The following is an 18,374-nucleotide window of genomic DNA, read 5'->3' as shown; positions in this document are numbered from 1 at the left end:
AACAGTGAACAATGGACATTGATAATTACATTTTGGACTCTCACGCCATTCCAAATCATTATAAATTCTGCAGAATTTATTACTACCACCCTTGAAAATATCAGCTACCTATTTTATAAACACTACCCAATCTAGAGCCTGTAGATCCCCACAGGCAATGCGCTAGTTTTTTTTTTTTTTTTTTTATACCTGCCAATACCAATCAAGCATCACTGGGGGTAGGGTGAGTGTTTATGTGGCACAATTCTCTGAACGCAATCCAGCACAGTAACTGGTAAAGGTCAACGGGATGCACACATTTCACATGACTGCGGCAGATTGATGGCTACTTTCATGAGGTGGAGCTGGAACAGTCTTCTGCCTCAGTGGTTGCCCTCCAGGACCTAAGGTGGTTACATAATGTGGTGGATGCGGATGCACAGGACCAGTGCATGCTCCCAGACCTAACCTGACCCATTGTCTCTAGTTTGTGGAAGAAGCGACAAAGTATTAAATGACCAAGGTAGATTTATTTATCCTGCCCTAAAACAAGTATTTCATTAAATATTACTCCGTATGCTCACCCTCTAAGTGTTGAACACATTTAGATTCACACTTGTGATTTGCATTCCAAAAGCATGAACCTATATGGCCGTTTGCACAAACTCAGTCAATATTATGTTTGTTGGACCGCCCATTTCAGTAATACGTCTGACTTCCTCCCAAATAAAGAGTAAATCACCTGTCTGAGTCTGTTTTTGTCATTTATTAAATGTGTTCCTTGTCACCTGATGTCTCTGGCTCTTAAAACTGCTTTTTCATCTCGGCAGAAAAAAAAAGTGACATGACGTGCACAGTCAGTTTTCAATATTAACCATGTGGACAATAATTTACTTCACTGAAACATTTTGCACAGCATTTATATTAAAGCAGAAAACTCTGGAACTCATGGAAGCTTCAAAAGCTCCTACCTGTTTAAATCCAGGTGACTCTGTAGAAATTAATCCATTTGTTGCTGTCCGTGATTCCTGCTTATTCAGATAAAATGTCCATAATGTTCCTGTAAGCCTTACTGAAAACAGTGGAACATCCAATCTGCCAACGTGTCAAAACTCTCTCACACTCAAAATGGCAAACAAACACCCAGACAGCAAGAAAGCTCTGTCTGGTCTCCCCTCCAAGTTTTGAACATGCACAAAACTTTCTGACAAACTCTGTGGACATCAGCTGACAAGGAATTCATTTTTCTTGATGGAAAAAGGACTTTTGTCACACAAAACAAACTAAAGATAGCTATTTCACTGTGTGACTGGGGCTTGTACAAAGCCACATTGTGACAGAACTCCTCCTGTTTCTTGACAAGAGTCTTTCACAATAAGAGCACAGGCCAAACAGATGACATCACAAGTCAGATACAGAAGAGATAAGATAAACAGTGAAAACTCCATTTTTGGAGTTGGTGAGGGTGTGCTGGGGGTCAGAGAATTAATTTATTTTAAGTGGGTGTTCAATTAAAAAAATATTTTGGGTGGGTGTTTAACAACTCTCTTCAAAAATATAGAGTGGGCTAATGCTCCGCCCTCAGACGTGCAAATACAGTATTTACAAGACAATACTGAGATTGCTTCCTATAGGCAGATTTGATTTTAGAAATCCCAAAATGTATTAACCCCTTCTAAGTCTGTATATCCCATCGATGGGAAATTTCACTTTTTATTTGTGAGATACTGACAAGCCAAAATGATCCGGGTGGTAGGGGATTAAAGGTTGTGCACAAAGTTCTTGGTAGATAGTTTTCTATTTAATCTGTGTGTTGAACAATCACTTTGCCCCAGAAAAAGAACAGTTCAAAGAAATCAATGAAATGAATCAAGGTGTAGAAATGCTGCTCAACACTGTGTTGACTTGTACTATCCTCCTTCAAAAACCTACGCTTATGAGTCTGCTCTTCTGTGATCTGCACCAACTGCCTCTGACACGCTGCTGAAGCCTTGATCTCTGTGAAAACAAGATTCACAGTGACACTTTATTTTTCTGTTAAGACGTAGAATATGTAGTATTTGTCACAGCTGAAATATGAAATATTGTATGAATAGAGTGAAATGAATGTTGTCTTTCAAGAAACTCCTAAATCAACCTTAACCTGCAATGATAAGACTGTTTATTCTACTCCTTTTTACCAAATCCACCCACCCACATTTAACAGCATCTTTTCCTGCCTGACCTTTTAACTAAATGTGATGTAATCCTGGTTGTTTCTGAGTAATCCTGGCAATGCGACAAGAGAGGAAATATGACCTTGTTGGCAGATGTAAAAATTTGCATTATTACATACAGCCACAGATAACAGACTCATCCATGCTACATCAAAGTCAAAGTCAGCTTTATTGTCAAATATGCTATACATGCTCGACATACAGCACAGATGAAATTTCAGTCATCTCAGACCCACGGTGCAGAGTATAGAATAAAAACTACTACTAAGCTAAGTAAAAAATTTACCTTAGATATTACTGATTTACAAAATAAAAATAATATACGAGTAAAACAGTGTAAATAGTGTAGGTCGTGTAAGTATAACAGTATGATGCCGTTGTGCAAATGGCAAAAGTGTACTATTGTAAACAGTATGACATTAAATACTATAGTGCAATGGATAACAGTGTAATACAGTATAACAGTGGTGCAAGTGGCAGTATGCTGATGATAGTGCAATGACTGTGTACTAATGTACCAGTATCAGTACAGGCGGCCCTGATGTGGATGCAATAGTGCAATGGGGGAGGATAAAGTGAGGTGTGTGTGGGCATGAGGGTTGGGGAGGGCAGAGAAGGGAGGGAGTTGAGCATCCCGACAGCCTGGTGGAGGAAACTGTCGTTGAGCCTGCTGGTTTTGGCCCAGAGATTCTGCAGTCTCCTCCCCAACGGCAGAAGGGTAAAAAGACTGAGTTGGGTGGGTGGGGTCACCTGCAATCCTGGTGGCTTTGCAGGTGAGGCGGGTGTGGTAGATGTCCAGCAGAGAGGGGAGAGGAACACCAATGATCTTCCCAGCTGCTTTCACAGTGCGCTGCAGGGTCTTGCGGCAGGATATGGTGCAGGCACCGTACCACACAGTGATGCTGCTGGTCAGGATGCTCTCCTGCTTTCCTCAGTTTCCACAGAAAGTAGAGTTGCTGTTGGGCTTTTTTTGGCCAGATATGTGGTGTTGATGTTCCAGGACAGGTCTTGGGAGATGTGTACACCCAGGAACTTTGTGCTGCTCACCCGCTCCACTTCAGTGCCATTGATGATTAGTGGAACATGCTGAGCGGGCTCTCTCCTGAAGTACAATCGCCTTCGTCTTCTCCACGTTCAGGTGGAGACTGTTGTCCGTGCACCACGTGGCCAGGCAGCTCACCTCACTCATGTAGCTTGTCTCATCGTTGTTGTTGATGAGACCCACCAGAGTCGTGTCGTCTGTGAACGTGATGAAGAGGTTGGAGCTGGATGTAGGTGTGCAGTCGTGGGTCAGCAGAGTGAAGAGGAGGGGGCTCAGCACACATCCTTGGGGGGCTCCTGTGTTCAGCGTGTGCTGCTGCCGACCTGAACTGCCTGTGGTCTCCCCGTCAGAAAGTCCAGCAGCCAGATGCACAGGGAGGTGTTGAGTCCCAAACGGACTAGTTTGTGGATGAGCTGCAGGGGGATGATTGTATTGAATGCTGAGCTGAAGTCGAACAGCATTCTGACGTGCGAGTCCTTGGTCTCCAGGTGAGTGAAGGCTGAGTGGACAGCGGTGGAGATAGCATCGTCAGTCGAGCAGTTGGACCGATATGCAAACTGGTAGGGGTCCAGCGCGGGGGGAGGGCAGATTTGATGTGGTCCATGACTAGCCACTCGAAGCACTTCATAATGATGGGAGTGAGTGCGTCCGGGCGGTAGTCACTGTAGCAGGAGGGAGACGACTTCTTCAGGACCAGGATGATGGTGGTGGATTTGAGGCACGTCGGGACAACAGCTTGTCTCAGCGAGATGTTGAAGATGTCCGTGAAGACATCCGTGAGCTCCTCAGCACAGTCTCTCAGGACCCTACCAGGAATATCGTCGGGACCAGGGGCTTTCCTCGCGTTGATCCCTCTGAGAGTTCGCCTCATGCTGTCCGGAAGTAGTGACAGCACCTGAACGTCAGAAGGCGGAGGGATTTTCTGTGCTGGAATGTTGTTTTCTGCCTCAAAGCGAGCGAAGAAGTTGTTCAGCTGATTCAGCAGAGAGGGGGAGTTGTCGCAGGTCTGTGGGGTGGGCTTATAGTCTGTGATGGTCTGAATACCCCGCCATAGATTCCTGGAGTCTCTGCTGTCCTTGAAGCGGTCAGCGATTCTCCTGGAGTACTGTCTCTTAGCCTCTCTGATTCCTTGTGACAGGTTGGCCCTGGCTGTTCTTAGGCCCACCTCATCCCCAGCTCTGAAGGGAGCGTTTCGAGCCTTCAGGAACCTGTGGACTTCCCCTGTCAACCAAGGTTTCTGATTGGCCCGAATGGTGATGGTTCTGGAGACCGTGATGTCATCCATGCACTTCCTCATGTAGGCAGTGACGGTCTCCATGTACTCCTGGAGGTCTGTGGTGTTGTTGTATGTGGCTGCCTGTCTGAACATGCTCCAGTCAGTAGTGGAAAAACAGTCTTGGAGCACTTCTGATGGCCCCTCTGGCCACACCCGAATCACCCTTTTGGCTGGTTTTGTGACTTTAACCAGCGGTCTGTATGCAGGCATTAGCATAACAGTGGAGTGGTCAGAGGACCCAAGATGGGGGAGGGAGGAAGCTTTGTAGGCTTCCTTGTGTGTGGTGTAAACATGTCCAAGATATTGGTGCCTCTAGTGGGAAAGTTGACATGTCCATGTAGTTGTGGAAACACGCTCTTGGGGTTGGCATGGTTGAAATCCCCAGCCAGGATGAGGAAGGCTGATGCCCTCATCAACTGTTCACTGATGTGCTGGTAGAGTTCGTTCAGTGCCTCACTCCTGTTGTTGTTGGAGCTGGGAGGGATGTATATAGCTGCCAGCAGAATAGCAGTATATTCCCTCAGCAGGTAGAATGGCCGGCATTTAATAATCATCAGCTCCACCAGTGGTGAGCAGTGCTTGCAAACAACAACAGCATTGCAGCATCAGGCATCGCTGATGTAAACACAGAGTCCTCTGCCACGGGACTTTCCCCCCTCGACGAGCGCTCTGTTCCCCCGATAGCATGTTAGCCGCACTAGCTGGATACCATGGTCCGGGACACTGTCGTTGAGCCATGTTTCCACAAAAACAAAGACACAGCACGCACCCACAGTCTTGGAAGATGTCTGGAGTAAGGGAATATGGTCCAGTTTATTGTCCAGCGAGCGTACGCTGGTCAAGGTGATGGAAGGGATAGCCGGCCAGTAAGGTCTGGCAGCTAACCTAGCCCGGATACCTCCGTGCTTGCCCCTCTTCTGCTTCCTCAGGTTCCGTCCATGGCGCCTCCACTGTGAGCTGGATGCAGGAGTGGGGGTCGGGGATTGAACAGGCCTCCGGAGTAATCCGTCCTCACGTAACTCGTCCGCTGTAGTTAGATCCATGATTCTGGCTGTATTTGTGCAGATGTCGAGCAGAAACTCCCGGGAATAAGTGCGCCTAGAGATGTGAGGGCGCGACGAGTATGATGACGAACAGACACGCTGTTTGTAAACACAAAAAACACGAAAACACTATTGTGTTGGGAGCGAGAGGAGCCGCTGCGTGTGCACGCGCCACCAATCAAAGCCAATGTAGAGTCCTCAATTTAGATCTATAAAAACAATTTCCTATAACAGTGATACTCACTTAAGAAGTTGTTCTAATTCCCGCTTTATCTTTGTCACAATAGGTGGACCCTGGTATGTGAAAGCTGTGTAAAGTTGAACCAGTGATGCACCCGCACGGATCTTATCCAGAGCATCTTGCCCATTGGCTACACCACCAATTCCAATAATCGGTATTTTACCTGCAGAAATTATCACAAGTATAAGTCTTCATGCTTATTTTTTTTGTTCAGGTCAGCAGGAATGGACAAAAACGTCTGGTGAATAAGTACCTCCGGTCAGGCAGTACATCTCTCTGACAGTCCGTGTGGCGAGGTCTTTGAGAGCTTGGCCGCTCAGGCCGCCAACTTCCGATCTCTGTGGGTCCTGTAGCATCTCTGGCCTGGACACAGTGGTGTTAGACACCATCAAACCATCCACGCCCAGCTGCAGACAGACATAAAAAGTGCATAGGAGAGGAATCTGTGTATGGCTCCAGCCATAGTGAACTGAAAATGTGCAAGCAAGCAAGCAAGCAACCAATTACATTTTCAGACCTAAGATTTCATGTACTGAAACAGAGGGAAGACAAGAGAGGCCGTTAAAATATTTGCCTTAGCTGTCTTCTGTCTGTTCTGTTAAAAGCAAAGTGTTTTACTGTGCATCCAGAAAGTATTCACAGCGCTTCATATTCTTCATCTTTTTACCCTCAGAGTTCTACACACAATACCCCATAATGACAATGTGAAAAGTTTTGAGATTTTTGCAAAGTTACTAAAAATACAAAAAAACTAAAAATCACATGTACATAAGTATTCATGGCCTTTGCCATGAAGCTCAAAATTGAGCTCAGGTGCATCCTGTTTCCACTGATCATTCTTTAGATGTTTCTATGGCTTAATTGAAGGGTTGACTGGACATGAATTGGAAAGGCACACACCTGTCTACATATAAAGTCCCACAGTTGACAGTGCGTGTCGGTGCACAAACCAAGCATGACGTCAAAGGAATTGTCTGTAGACCTGAGACAGGATTGTCTTGAGGTACAAATCTGGGGGAGGGTACAGAAACATTTCCGCTGCTTTGAAGGTCCCAATGAGCACAGTGGCCTCAATGATCTGTAAATGGAAGAAGCTCAGCTCCACCAGGACTCTTCCTAGAGCTGACCGCCCGTCTAAACTGAGCGATCTGGGGAGAAGGCCCTTAGTCAGGGAGGTGACAAAGAACCTGACGGTCACTCTGTCAGCGCTCCCACATTCCTCTGTGGAGAGGGGAGGAAGACAACCATCTCTGCAGCAATCCACCAATCAGGCTTGTATGGTAGAGCGGACAGACGGAAGCCATTCCTTAATTAAAGGCACATGGCAACCCGCCTGGAGTTTGCCAAAAGGCACCTGAAGGACTCTCAGACCATGAGATTCTCTGGTCTGACGAAAGAAACAGTGAAGTTTGGGCATGAATGCCAGGGATGATGTTTGGAGGAAACCAGGTTTCTCAGCAGCAGTAACTGGGAGACTAATCAGGACTGAGGGAAATGTGAATGCAAAAATGTAAAGACATCCTGGATGAAAACCTGCTCCAGAGCGCGCTTGGCCTCAAACTGGGGCAGCGGTTCATCATTAAGATGGACAGTGACCCTAAGCACACAGCCAAGATATCAAAGGAGTGGCTTCAGGACAACTCTGTGAATGTCCTTGAGTGGCCCAGCCAGAGCCCAGACCTGAATCTGATTTAACAACTCTGGAGAGATCTGAAAATGGCTGTGCACCGACGCTCCCCATCAAACCTGATGGAGCCTGAGAGGTGCTGTAAAGAGGAATGGGCAAAACTGCCCAAAGATACATGCGCCAAGCTTGTGGCATCATATTCCAGAAGACTTGAGACTGTAATTGCTGCCAAGGGTGCATCAACAAAGTATTGAGCATTTTATTTGTTTGTTTGTTTTTTAATAAATTTGCAAAAAAAAAAAAAACTTTTTCATGTTGTCATTATCAGTGTTGCCAGTTACTTTGAAAAAGTAACTTAGTTACTTTACTGATTACTCAATTGTAAAAGTAACTTAGTTACTTTACTGATTACTCAATTGTAAAAGTAACTAAGTTAGATTACTAGTTACTTTTTTAGTTACTTTTCCCAGCTGCCGACAACAACCCTCTGCCACCTCAACATGACAATGATACCTGTTTTGCCAAAACTCACTTTATAGTCACCCTTTCTTGACTTCAATGAAAATAAATACTTGTTTTATAAAAAGTAAAATAAAGACGTCTTTCTTGACCTCATATTTAACTGTTGACAGCACTGTAACAGTAAAACTTGCAATTTCGAGCCTACATTGTTTATAAAGGTAACTATTAAATTCTAACATTTTTCTAACATTTAAATTCTCTCTAAACATTTTACTTGTCGAAATTATTATTATTTTAAGCAATATTAGTTGTAGTAAAAAACGGCTTCAAAATTGCACCTTTAATCTAGGGGTGTTGTGAGGGGGGCACATCCCTCCCTCACGCCCCCATTCCATCTAGATTCGCCCCTGCTTTGGCGTTTGAGCACAAAGAATGGATAACATTTATTTATGCAGAAAACAGGACCAGATTTACAGGTAAGAAAGTTTTATTGCGTTTTCACATCATGTGGTCCTCAGAAAGAGAGTTTAGGTGCATTTGAGTGGAAAATAGTGTTAGTTGTTGACGCGTCGCGGAGGATCAGCTGTTTTTAACGAGACGATACAGAGCGGCTCAGCTCAGAATTCTAAATAAAGGAGGAAAAAAAGTATAAAAATGTCTTTGTAAAGCTCAGTGCAGGTGTGCTGATCACCGCCCTTTAAGAGGTGAGGACGAGTCGAGCAGCTGCAAAAAAACGCGGATTAAAAGCTCACAGCTCACTGAAAGTGGGCAGTTCAGTCGAACCCCGACCTCCTGCCCACAGACCAAGTTTAATGCTGCTATCGACCCACAATGAAAAATAATAGTAACGCACAGTGACATGGAGAAGTAACTTTAATCTGATTACTGATTTGGAAAGATTAACGCGTTAGATTACTCGTTACTAAAAAAAGTGGTCAGATTAGAGTAACGCGTTACTAAGTAACGCGTTACCGGCATCACTGGTCATTATGGGGTGTTGTGAGTAGAGTTCTGAGGAAGGAAAAAAAATTACTCCATTTTAGAATAATGCTGTAACACAAAATGTGGAAAAAGTGGTGTGAATACTTTCTGGATGCACCATATATTCTAGCTGGAGCAGAAGACATTATGCAATTCTTGAAACTGTTAGTAATCTGCTTTAAGAAGAAAAAAAATCATGCTATCAAAAATAAGCTTAGCAGGGTCAGCTTATTTTTGATAGCATGATTTTTGCTACAATTGTGGAAAAACCAAGATCAATAGCTTCTGATCCATTTTAAGCACAGTCACTGCTCAGCAGCCACTGGATGACCTCACAGAGGTCAATTCAGGTTAAATGTGAACTTACAATGTGAATTCAAAGTGTCCGTGAAATGGGTCAAAACACACCCACATATGCAAGAGTAGAAGCATGCCCAAAACACATTTTACTGGTCAAAGAAAATGTTTTTCAATAAATGCAATAACTTAGGAAATCAATCAAACTTGGAGGAGTGAAACCTTGACAGCAAAGAATACTGCAGGAAATTTCAAGGCACAGTTTGGAAATGATTTGCTGTTTGTTACAGTAAGAAATTGCTTCCAACCTCCATAACAACTTCAGCGATATCTTGTTTGTCCTGGGCAGAGAGATCTGGAGCAATTTTGACTAGCACTGGAGGTTTGCATTTTCCCTCCAGAGCATCACGCTGCTTCAGGACCTGAGAAGATCAGGTAGGTGGTAAGACGGCAGAGACTCTGAAGAGCCACTGAAAACAAAACTACAAAGAATGACATATGACAGAGACAACAATCATATAGAAAATAATAAGTAAATTCACATCATGTTTACTGTGCAACCCTGCAACTGCATCCAGTTATTTTGGTTTATTTTATTTGTTTATTGAATTGGGTTAAAAATTATTGTTAGTGTGACAAAGCAAAGCTAAAACCTGAGACAGAAATGCAAACTTTCTAGTTTGAAATTTGCATGAAATTACCATTTAAAGAATTTGCCAGCAGTTCTCTGCAAACTGCAGTGTCATTTTAGTTAATAAAGTTAAAACAAGATTTGGCCACCTTGTGCATCATTTTGCACAACAAAGTAAAAACATTGTCCGCAAATGACAGCTGATTTGATGTATTTGATTATGAGCACTATTTAACACCTGCACAAGTGTCATTGCTTGTTTCCAATAGATGCCGTGGTCATTTTTACACCCAGCGTGTTCTTGTATTTTTTTATTTTTATGGAAACAGTGCAGTCCTCTAATTATTTTGAACTATATATGAATTACTATTTTAGGTGACAAAATATAATAAATTACACTTTGCAGTGCCACAATAGACCATTCTTACATTGTTTGGCGCATGCTCACCGAGTACTCCACCAAGTCAATCATGTAGAACGATGCTGGGGGGGGCTTTTAATGCAGACATGCAGGCTCCGTGTAAATATACAGATATGACTGAATCTATGGATAACACTGTGGCAAATAACTTGCCCAAAGAAAGGTGGACAAAGTACCTTAAACATGTCCCAGACATGACAATCTAAATGATAAAACAATATCTAACAGAGAACACTTCCGCTGTAATCCTGCACACACATTTCTGTGATGATTCAATTTTACAACAATATAAACAGCTAGTGTGAAACTGAAATGTGCTTTGCACAAATGATAGTTGTTTGGGAGGAAAGCTGGAAAAACAGTGGACTTTTCAGTGTTCTCCGGCAGACTGTGGAATGCTATAACAACATTCCATTCATTCCTCAAAAAAATTCAACCGTACTGCTCCAGCCATCATGAAAGGAGGAAAAAAAAAAAAAAAAACACCACCAACTTAAGCCTCGGTCCCACCGAATAATGAAGGCTGAAGAAGGAGCCACGCATGAGTGTGGTGTGATTATTTGAAGAATGACCCACGTTTTCATCTATCACGTATCCACTATGAAGGTGCCTCTATGTGCCTCTCTGTACCCCGCATGTGCCACGTAGCAGCCTCTAGTGAGCCACGACCACCTGTCATTACAGCCTCGAATGGCTCGCATCAGCCACACTAAGCCACGTAGTGCCATGATAACGCCATGTTGGTGCACGTTTAGGCATGAGTTTGGTCCAAACCTCCAGCCCTCTCACACCTGGTCCCTTTAAAGTGTGGGTTTTCAATTCATAGATTCACAGCAGCATTTAAAGATGTCCCTTCTTTTTTTTTAAATGCAGTCCAAAAATAGACACTCCATCACAGTTCCGCAGTTGTGCGCTGTGCGCCAGGCTGCTGTCCACCTGTAATGCACCAGACCAGCTAGACCCGAACCACGGGTTCCTGGACAGCCGCCTCTGTGCTCCTCACTGGCTCCGCGGCTCTCTGGCTTTTTTTTTTTTTTTTTTTTGCGCCTTTAAACACACAAAACTTTATGTTTATCCAATTATTTCTGCAAAATTGCTCTTTGCGCACGCACTGCTGTTATCCTTTCATGGACAGCCGTCTCTGTGCTCTGGCTTCCTTTCCGTCTGTGGCTTGCTGGCTTTAAACACAATCATTTTTACAACGTGAATCCACTTTTGACTATGTTCGTCCGTTTATTTCTGCAAAAGCGCTCTTTTGCGCACGGTGCCGTTCTGCATACAGAATGAGGTGGCCGTTTTATTATATACACCTCTCTCTCTCTCTCTCTATATATATATATATATATATATTTCTTTATTTCTTCCACAGCTTACAAGTCACCATGATACAACTTTTAACTTTGTGTTATGTCTTCAAAATCGCTCTTTTGTGCGCTCTCCCCGTGTTGCCGCACAGCTCCTGCTCTTAGCTGCTCCACTGGAGTTATTATCTTCCATGGCTTTAAACACACATCCACTTTCACGCAGTCACCCAAATTTTAACTTTGTGTTCGTCCAATATTGACTGAAATATCACTCTTTTGTGAGCTGGCGTTCTGCCTAAATGCTCGTATGAAGCGTGATGATGAGTCACTGCCCCAGTGCGCACACACAGCGGAGTGATCCATTAATTCCAGAAGTGAGTAGAGGTATTTTCGGCATCCAAGGTTTGACAGAAAATGATTAATCCACTACAAAATAATTATTTTATATAGAGTCCAGCGCACAGAGCCGGTATAATTGTGTGCGCAAGAGCCGCTCCAAAAATAGCCTCTCAGGTCCTGCCTCAGTGCGCACACACAGCGGAGCTCATGTGATCCATTAACAAGATATTAAATTAACATACGTTTACATACAACAGACATCAACATACAGACATACTTTTACAGCTAGGAACTGTTTTATCAATCTATAAAAAACATTAAAAATAATTACCTTAAGCTGTTTAAAATACAACCCACATGGAGCAGGAAAGAAAGGAAAAAAGTGTCCAGAAGAAACAGTTCTCTGTGATGCCAGAAGTGATTAGAAGTGTTTTCAACATCCAAGGTTTGGCAGAAAATGATTAATCCACTACAAAATATACAGAGTCCAGCGCACAGAGCAGGTGCAATTGTGTGCACAAGAGGAGGAGCCGCTCCAAAAATAGCCTCTCAGGTCCTGCAAAGGTGCCAGGCGCACGGATAATGGACTTTTTGCAGACTTGTAAGCACCACGCAAATGCCTCTAAGCCGTCGCAGTAACTTGAACACAAACTGCGCCACGCTGTTGTTGCTAAATTTTGAACATCTTGAAATTAGCGCCACGCTCAGAGAGGAGCCTCGTTAACTGAAGATAATGCCTCTAAGAGCCACTCTGAGCCACTATAATGCCACGATAGCTCACGAAACAAAAAAAACAGGGTGCGTGGCTCCTTCTTCACTCGGTGGGACCGAGGCTTTAATATTTTTCGGGGTGTCTAGAAACAGGCGTATTCTACCCAGGTGAACTTGACCAGATTTTGGCCCTGTGCTCAGAGGTCTCAGGGTCACTCTGACTGTCTTTGTCTGTCCGCAGCAGCTCTCAGACAACTTCTGGATTTATGATAAACTAAAGTGTCTGTATCAGAGGGCTGTCAGGCTTGGATCTGAATTAAAGTTCAGCTCAAGCCTCATATTCCTGTTTTAATGTTTCTGTCAAAATCTGTTATTTCCATCTAATACAAATTCCTGCAAACAGGAATAATGCCAGTAGATCCTGTATTTTCTCTGTTTTTAATGAACAAAAACAGACATTTGCCTCATGTGAAGTGAACCAGACCTGTCAGCAGCACACAGAATAAATCAAGTCTTTGAATCTGATCTGTTATTGCCTCCTTTCATCCAGATCCATCATCACAGACACACTGGTGTCCAAAGAAGACATCCTTGTTTTGGAAATAATTTAATTCCTTATTGTAGGAACTTCTTGGGGAAAAAAAAAAAATCTGCATTTTTTAAGCAGTCTCTGTGTAATACGGTGCTCTGGGTGCAATTTCCGTCCTGCTGCCACTTTGTCACACCACTGACAAAAATCACCTTTTTTTTTTTAAAGCAAGAGATAAATGTGTATGGATTCAGAGAATCAGGTTTCACTTATCCTAAATCGAGCAATTATTAAAAAACAAACGAGTGCTTTGAGAGCACAATACTCCCCCCCCGCTGCCAAATGCTGCTTTGATACAAGGACTTGCTACATTCTAATAACATTTCAAGGAATCGTACCAAATTTCCTGAAATTCTTCTTAAAGCCCCTCTCATATTGGTGTATTCATAGAGCTACTCATTGTGGCGTATCATATACGCCGCGTTGAGCAGCTCTCCGCCCACTTTTCGTAGCTCTACATCAAGTTTTTGCTCCCTACGCAGCAGTATGTTGAGGGCTATGCGCATAGGACGGAAGAAATTAAACATGCTTAATTTTCTTCGGCACAGAGCGTTGGACACAGTTTTAAGCAGGTCTGTGCAGTACAACGTTACTGCATGCAAGTCTGTGTAACACGCCGCGCCTGTACAAACCAAAAAATAAGTGCGTGAATCCAGAGGAATCGGCTGAGAACATGATCACACAGCCCACAGCGCCTGTGTGTGCTGAGAACAGGGAATCGAACCTCAACTCAGAAATCCAGAAACAGCAGGTCGGTCGCTCGCTCTCCCTCGCGCGCGCTCTCCCTCACTCTCATTCTCTCTGTGTTTGTGTGTGTCCAATCAAACCTGTGACTTTAAAATAAAAGCACACTTGCTACACGTTGGTGCGTTCATCAAACACCCTGATCAATCAGGTTTGATCAAACCTGAAAAGAGCTGTGACTCTTTAAAATAAAAGCCTCACTGCTGCATGTCGGTACGCTCATCAGACAACCTGATCGGTCAGGTTTGATCAAATCAGCGGACCTGATCGGAGCAACCGGAGCTTTAAAAGTTTAACGAGTCACAGCGCTTCATTCACGGCAGCCTTTACCGCAGCCAGACTCAGCAGCATCTGTACACAATGAAAATGATCCACCAAGACAAATAATAATAATGATGTTTCTGAGCCGCACCACACTGTGCAGTAGAGAACAGAGCGCACTTCCACAGAGGCAGAAAATCGCAGCTTTGGCTACATATGTGGCTGTAATGAAACTGTAATACAGTCCACTGTTTTCCAAATGCAGTGATGTGTTCTGCACAGCTGACAGGAGGAAACTGGTTTTAAAAAGCGACTGTGTGCACACATTAAAAAGCGAACACACGCAGCTGCAAGCATATCTATATACCAGTCCCAGCAGAAGACTGCCCCTCCCTGAGCCTGGTTCTGCTGGAGGTTTCTTCCTGTTAAAAGGGAGTTTTTCCTTCCCACTGTTGCCAAGTGCTTGCTCACAGGCAGTCGTTTTGACCGTTGGGGTTTTTCTGTAATTACTGTATGACTTTTGCCTTGCAATATAAAGTGCCTTGGGGCAACTGTTGTGATTTGGCGCTATATAAATAAAATTGATTTGATATCTACAAACATGGAAAAAGGCTGAGTACGCACGCATTTCGGGCGTATTTAAATGAAACACAACGCTGCAATTTGCAGCTCTACGAATACACCAGTGTGAAAGAGGCTTAAAAGTATGAGGAGTTGATTTCACAATGCAGGCACCCAAACATGAAACTGATGGAATCTGCATTTGTTAATCAATGGCCATAACTCAGGTACAATCGAGCCCATGTGGAACAATATGAAAATCTGCGTATTACCAACCTATATGAACAAAGGATGGGCAGACAGACACAGCCGTGACATAATACCCCTTTGGGCCTTTGGCCAGCAAGAGATACTAAAAATGCCTATGCACCAGAATCATCACTGAAATATGCTGACTTTTGTCCAGATTTCTTGCTAAATGGGCCTGAAAATTAACTCACCTCATCAGGTGAACTAGAGGAATGGAGTAATAGTCAGATCACATCATTCACTCACCAATGTCAAATGGGCAAGCCTTAAGGTGCCTTGACACTTGCACGACTTTGATCCGCGCACTTGCACACAAGTCATCGTGACGATTAGAGCCCGACCAATATATTGGCCGATATAAGCCCTTTTCAAAGTACTCACCATTGACCGAAATTTTGCCGATAAAACGCCAATAAAAATGTACTTGCACCGTTTGTCCAGTAGATGGAGCTCTGACTCCATTCAACTGAGAGCTGCTTGCACCCCTGTGTTAATTACCGGCCCAGTAGTTCGCCGTCACACTGCACACTGTTTTACTGCTAAGAGGTTGAAACATTCAGATTCACTCGTCGTCTGGGAATTACTGCTGTTCACCTTGCGTTACGGTCCGTTACGATATAATTTTGGACCGTTACGCTTATTTTGGACCGTGTGATCAACCTTTTCTGCAGCGCGACTCCAGTTTGAAGTGTGACTCACTGAAGCAATGCTTCGATTCAATGGCTCGTGGCTCTTTGATTTGCTGCTTTTCAGAAGCGGTAAGTCCGCTTCTTAACCCCTCTCAAAGCCATTAAAATATCAGGAGTCATTTTTGTGTGTATTAAAGTCATTAACTGGAGCTCTTGTCTTGTTGCAGTCAACAAACGAGAATCGTCCTCCGTTCCGTTTGCACAGCTCTAAACGATGCGCGGCTCTCTGCTGAGATGGAGTCCGCTCGGAATTAATAATTTCAAAACGAATCGCCGCTTTAAATAAAATGACACCTCTTACAAACATTGCAATACAGACAATAAACTACAATCGACTAAAACATTTTTTCCTCCAAAAATGAGACGTCCGGCATTCTTTATAAATCTGACGTGGAGCGCAACGAGCTGTAGAGCTCAGCTCATAATGTCTGAAAGGAAATGCTTTTGACAAAAACTAACAGATTTTATTTCTGTTTATGTCCAGAGATCAAGGATCCACCATGTAGAGTTTATTATGTCCATAGTTTAAGGGTCCACTAACCAATTTCATATTTATTTACTTTAAGACTCAATAAAATGTTCAATTTCAATTTAATCAACTTATAAAGCGCCAAATTACAACAAAAGCCGTCTCAAGGTGCCTCACACAGAACAGTTCAACATAAAAAAATTAAAATAAATTAAAAAAAAAAAATTCAGATCCCTAATTAAAAACAGAAGTAAAAGAATAAAACATAAAATAAAAACTACTCATAAGAAAGTGAATATAGGTTTTTTTGTACTAGACAGTTCTTTGTTACTGTTCTTGAAAATTGCACAAACATACTACAGGGTCTTGTGAAAAGAATCTTATTTTACTGTTATGTGATAGTTTCCTCACATGTTATATCATGGTCCATGTTTTCTTGTTAAAATGTTCTACCAGCACTAAAACCAACCTCTGCTTGCATTAAGGTTGTTTGAAAGTTTTTTGTTCTTGAAAGTTGCAGAATAGAAAAATAAAGGAGTCTTGTGAAAATAATGTTTCCTTAGTGTTTGTGTTTCTTTCCTCTCACAATTACTTGTCTGCAACTGAAAAAGTTTTTCTACCTGTAATATAACCTATATCTAAGTTGCAGCAACAAGAGGTACAGGTTCAGATGTATTTCACAACTCTTTTACAGGATATGTATTTGCTAATTTCACAAAGGTTTAATTCTTGATTGCATTTTTTGAACTTGAAAATTCTTCTGTTATAAAGTTAATCAATATGAGGACAAAGCTTCAGCTTTTAGCTCATACCTTTTTTGTTAAGGGTCCAAAAAAACATTTTATTCATTAAAATAATAATAATAATATCGGCTGATTTATTGGCTATCGGCAATTAGCCGATTTATCGATTATCGGCATTTTTTTCATCTAAATATCGTTATCGGCATCGGCCTCAAAAAATCCATATCGGTCGGGCTCTAGTGACGATCCCATCCACTTTGGCTCCAGCTGGACGCCGTGCTTTGTTCCACCAGCTGCCACGCACTCTGCGCTGGACGCTGCATATATAAAATAATTATTTTGCAGCGAATTAATCATTTTCTCTGAAAGTTGGCTGCTGAAAACGGCTCTAATCGCTTCCTGAATCACAGAGGACGGCTCCAGCCAGAGCCATTCATGTGCACGCTAAATGAGCTGGAGAAAGCCTTTGGAGCCGTCTATAACCCCAATTCCAAAATGTAATTAAAAACAATACAATGATTTGCAAATCCTCTTCAACCTATATTCAATCAAATACACCACAAAGACAAGATATTTCATGTTTAAACTGATAAATTTTATTGTTTTTGTGCAAATATTTGCTCATTTTGAAATGGATTCCGGCAACACATTTCAAAAAAGCTGGGATGGGGCAACAAAAGACTTGGAAAGTTGATGAATGGTCAAAGAACACCTGTTTGGAACATTCCACAGGTGAACAGGTTAACTGGAAACAGGTGGGTGTCATGATTGGGTATAAAAGGAGCATCCCCAAAAGACTCAGCCATTCACAAGCAAAGATGGAGCGAGGATCACCACTTTGTGAATAACTGCTTGAAAAAAATAGTCAAACAGTTTAAGAACAATGTTTCTCAACGCTCAATTGCAAGGAATTTAGGGATTCCATCATCTACAGTCCATAATATAATCAGAAGATATAGAGAATCTGGAGAACTTTCTACACGTAAGCGGCAAGGCCGAAAACCAACACTGAATGCCTGTGAGCTTCGATCCCTCAGGCGACACTGCATTAAAAAACGACATCATTGTGTAAAGAACCTTACTGCGTGAGCTCAGGAACACTTCAGAAAACCATTGTCAGTTAACACAGTTCGTCGCTACATCTACAAGTGCAAGTTAAAACTCTACCATGCAAAGTGAAAGCCATGCATCAACAACATCCAGAAAAGCCGCTGCCTTCTCTGAGCTCGAGCTCATTTGAAATGGACAGATGCAAAGTGGAAAAGTGTGCTGTGGTCTGATGAGTCCACATTTCAAATTGTTTTTGGACATCATGGACGTCATGTGCTCCAGACAAAAGAAGAAAAAGACCATCCAGATTGTTACCAGCGCAAAGTTCAAAAGCCAGCATCTGTGATGGTATGGGGGTGTGTTAGTGGCCATGGCATGAGCAACTTAAACATCTGTGATGGCACCATCAATGCTGAAAGGTACATCCAGGTTTTGGAGCAACACATGCT

At 42.9% G+C, this 18,374-nt stretch overlaps 1 protein-coding gene across 1 annotated transcript in view; it reads right to left on the bottom strand.

Moving 5' to 3' along the window:
• Positions 1 to 734: 734 nt before the first annotated feature.
• Positions 735 to 18,374, bottom strand: part of dhodh (dihydroorotate dehydrogenase) — a 44,532-nt gene continuing 26,892 nt past the window's right edge. Inside the window, exons 6-9 of the mRNA XM_034192050.1 lie at positions 9,473 to 9,586; positions 6,051 to 6,204; positions 5,801 to 5,960; positions 735 to 1,977 (exon numbers count right to left, since the gene is read on the bottom strand). Of these exons, the coding sequence (XP_034047941.1) occupies positions 1,914 to 1,977; positions 5,801 to 5,960; positions 6,051 to 6,204; positions 9,473 to 9,586 (492 nt within the window). The 3' untranslated portion in view covers positions 735 to 1,913. The remainder of the gene's footprint in view (positions 1,978 to 5,800; positions 5,961 to 6,050; positions 6,205 to 9,472; positions 9,587 to 18,374) is intronic.

This window comes from Thalassophryne amazonica, chromosome 2, assembly GCF_902500255.1.
Source record: "Thalassophryne amazonica chromosome 2, fThaAma1.1, whole genome shotgun sequence".
NCBI classification, from domain to species: Eukaryota; Metazoa; Chordata; class Actinopteri; order Batrachoidiformes; family Batrachoididae; genus Thalassophryne; species Thalassophryne amazonica.
The sequence above is the reverse complement of the archived record's forward strand: the minus strand, read 5'-3'. Positions and strand labels throughout refer to the sequence as shown.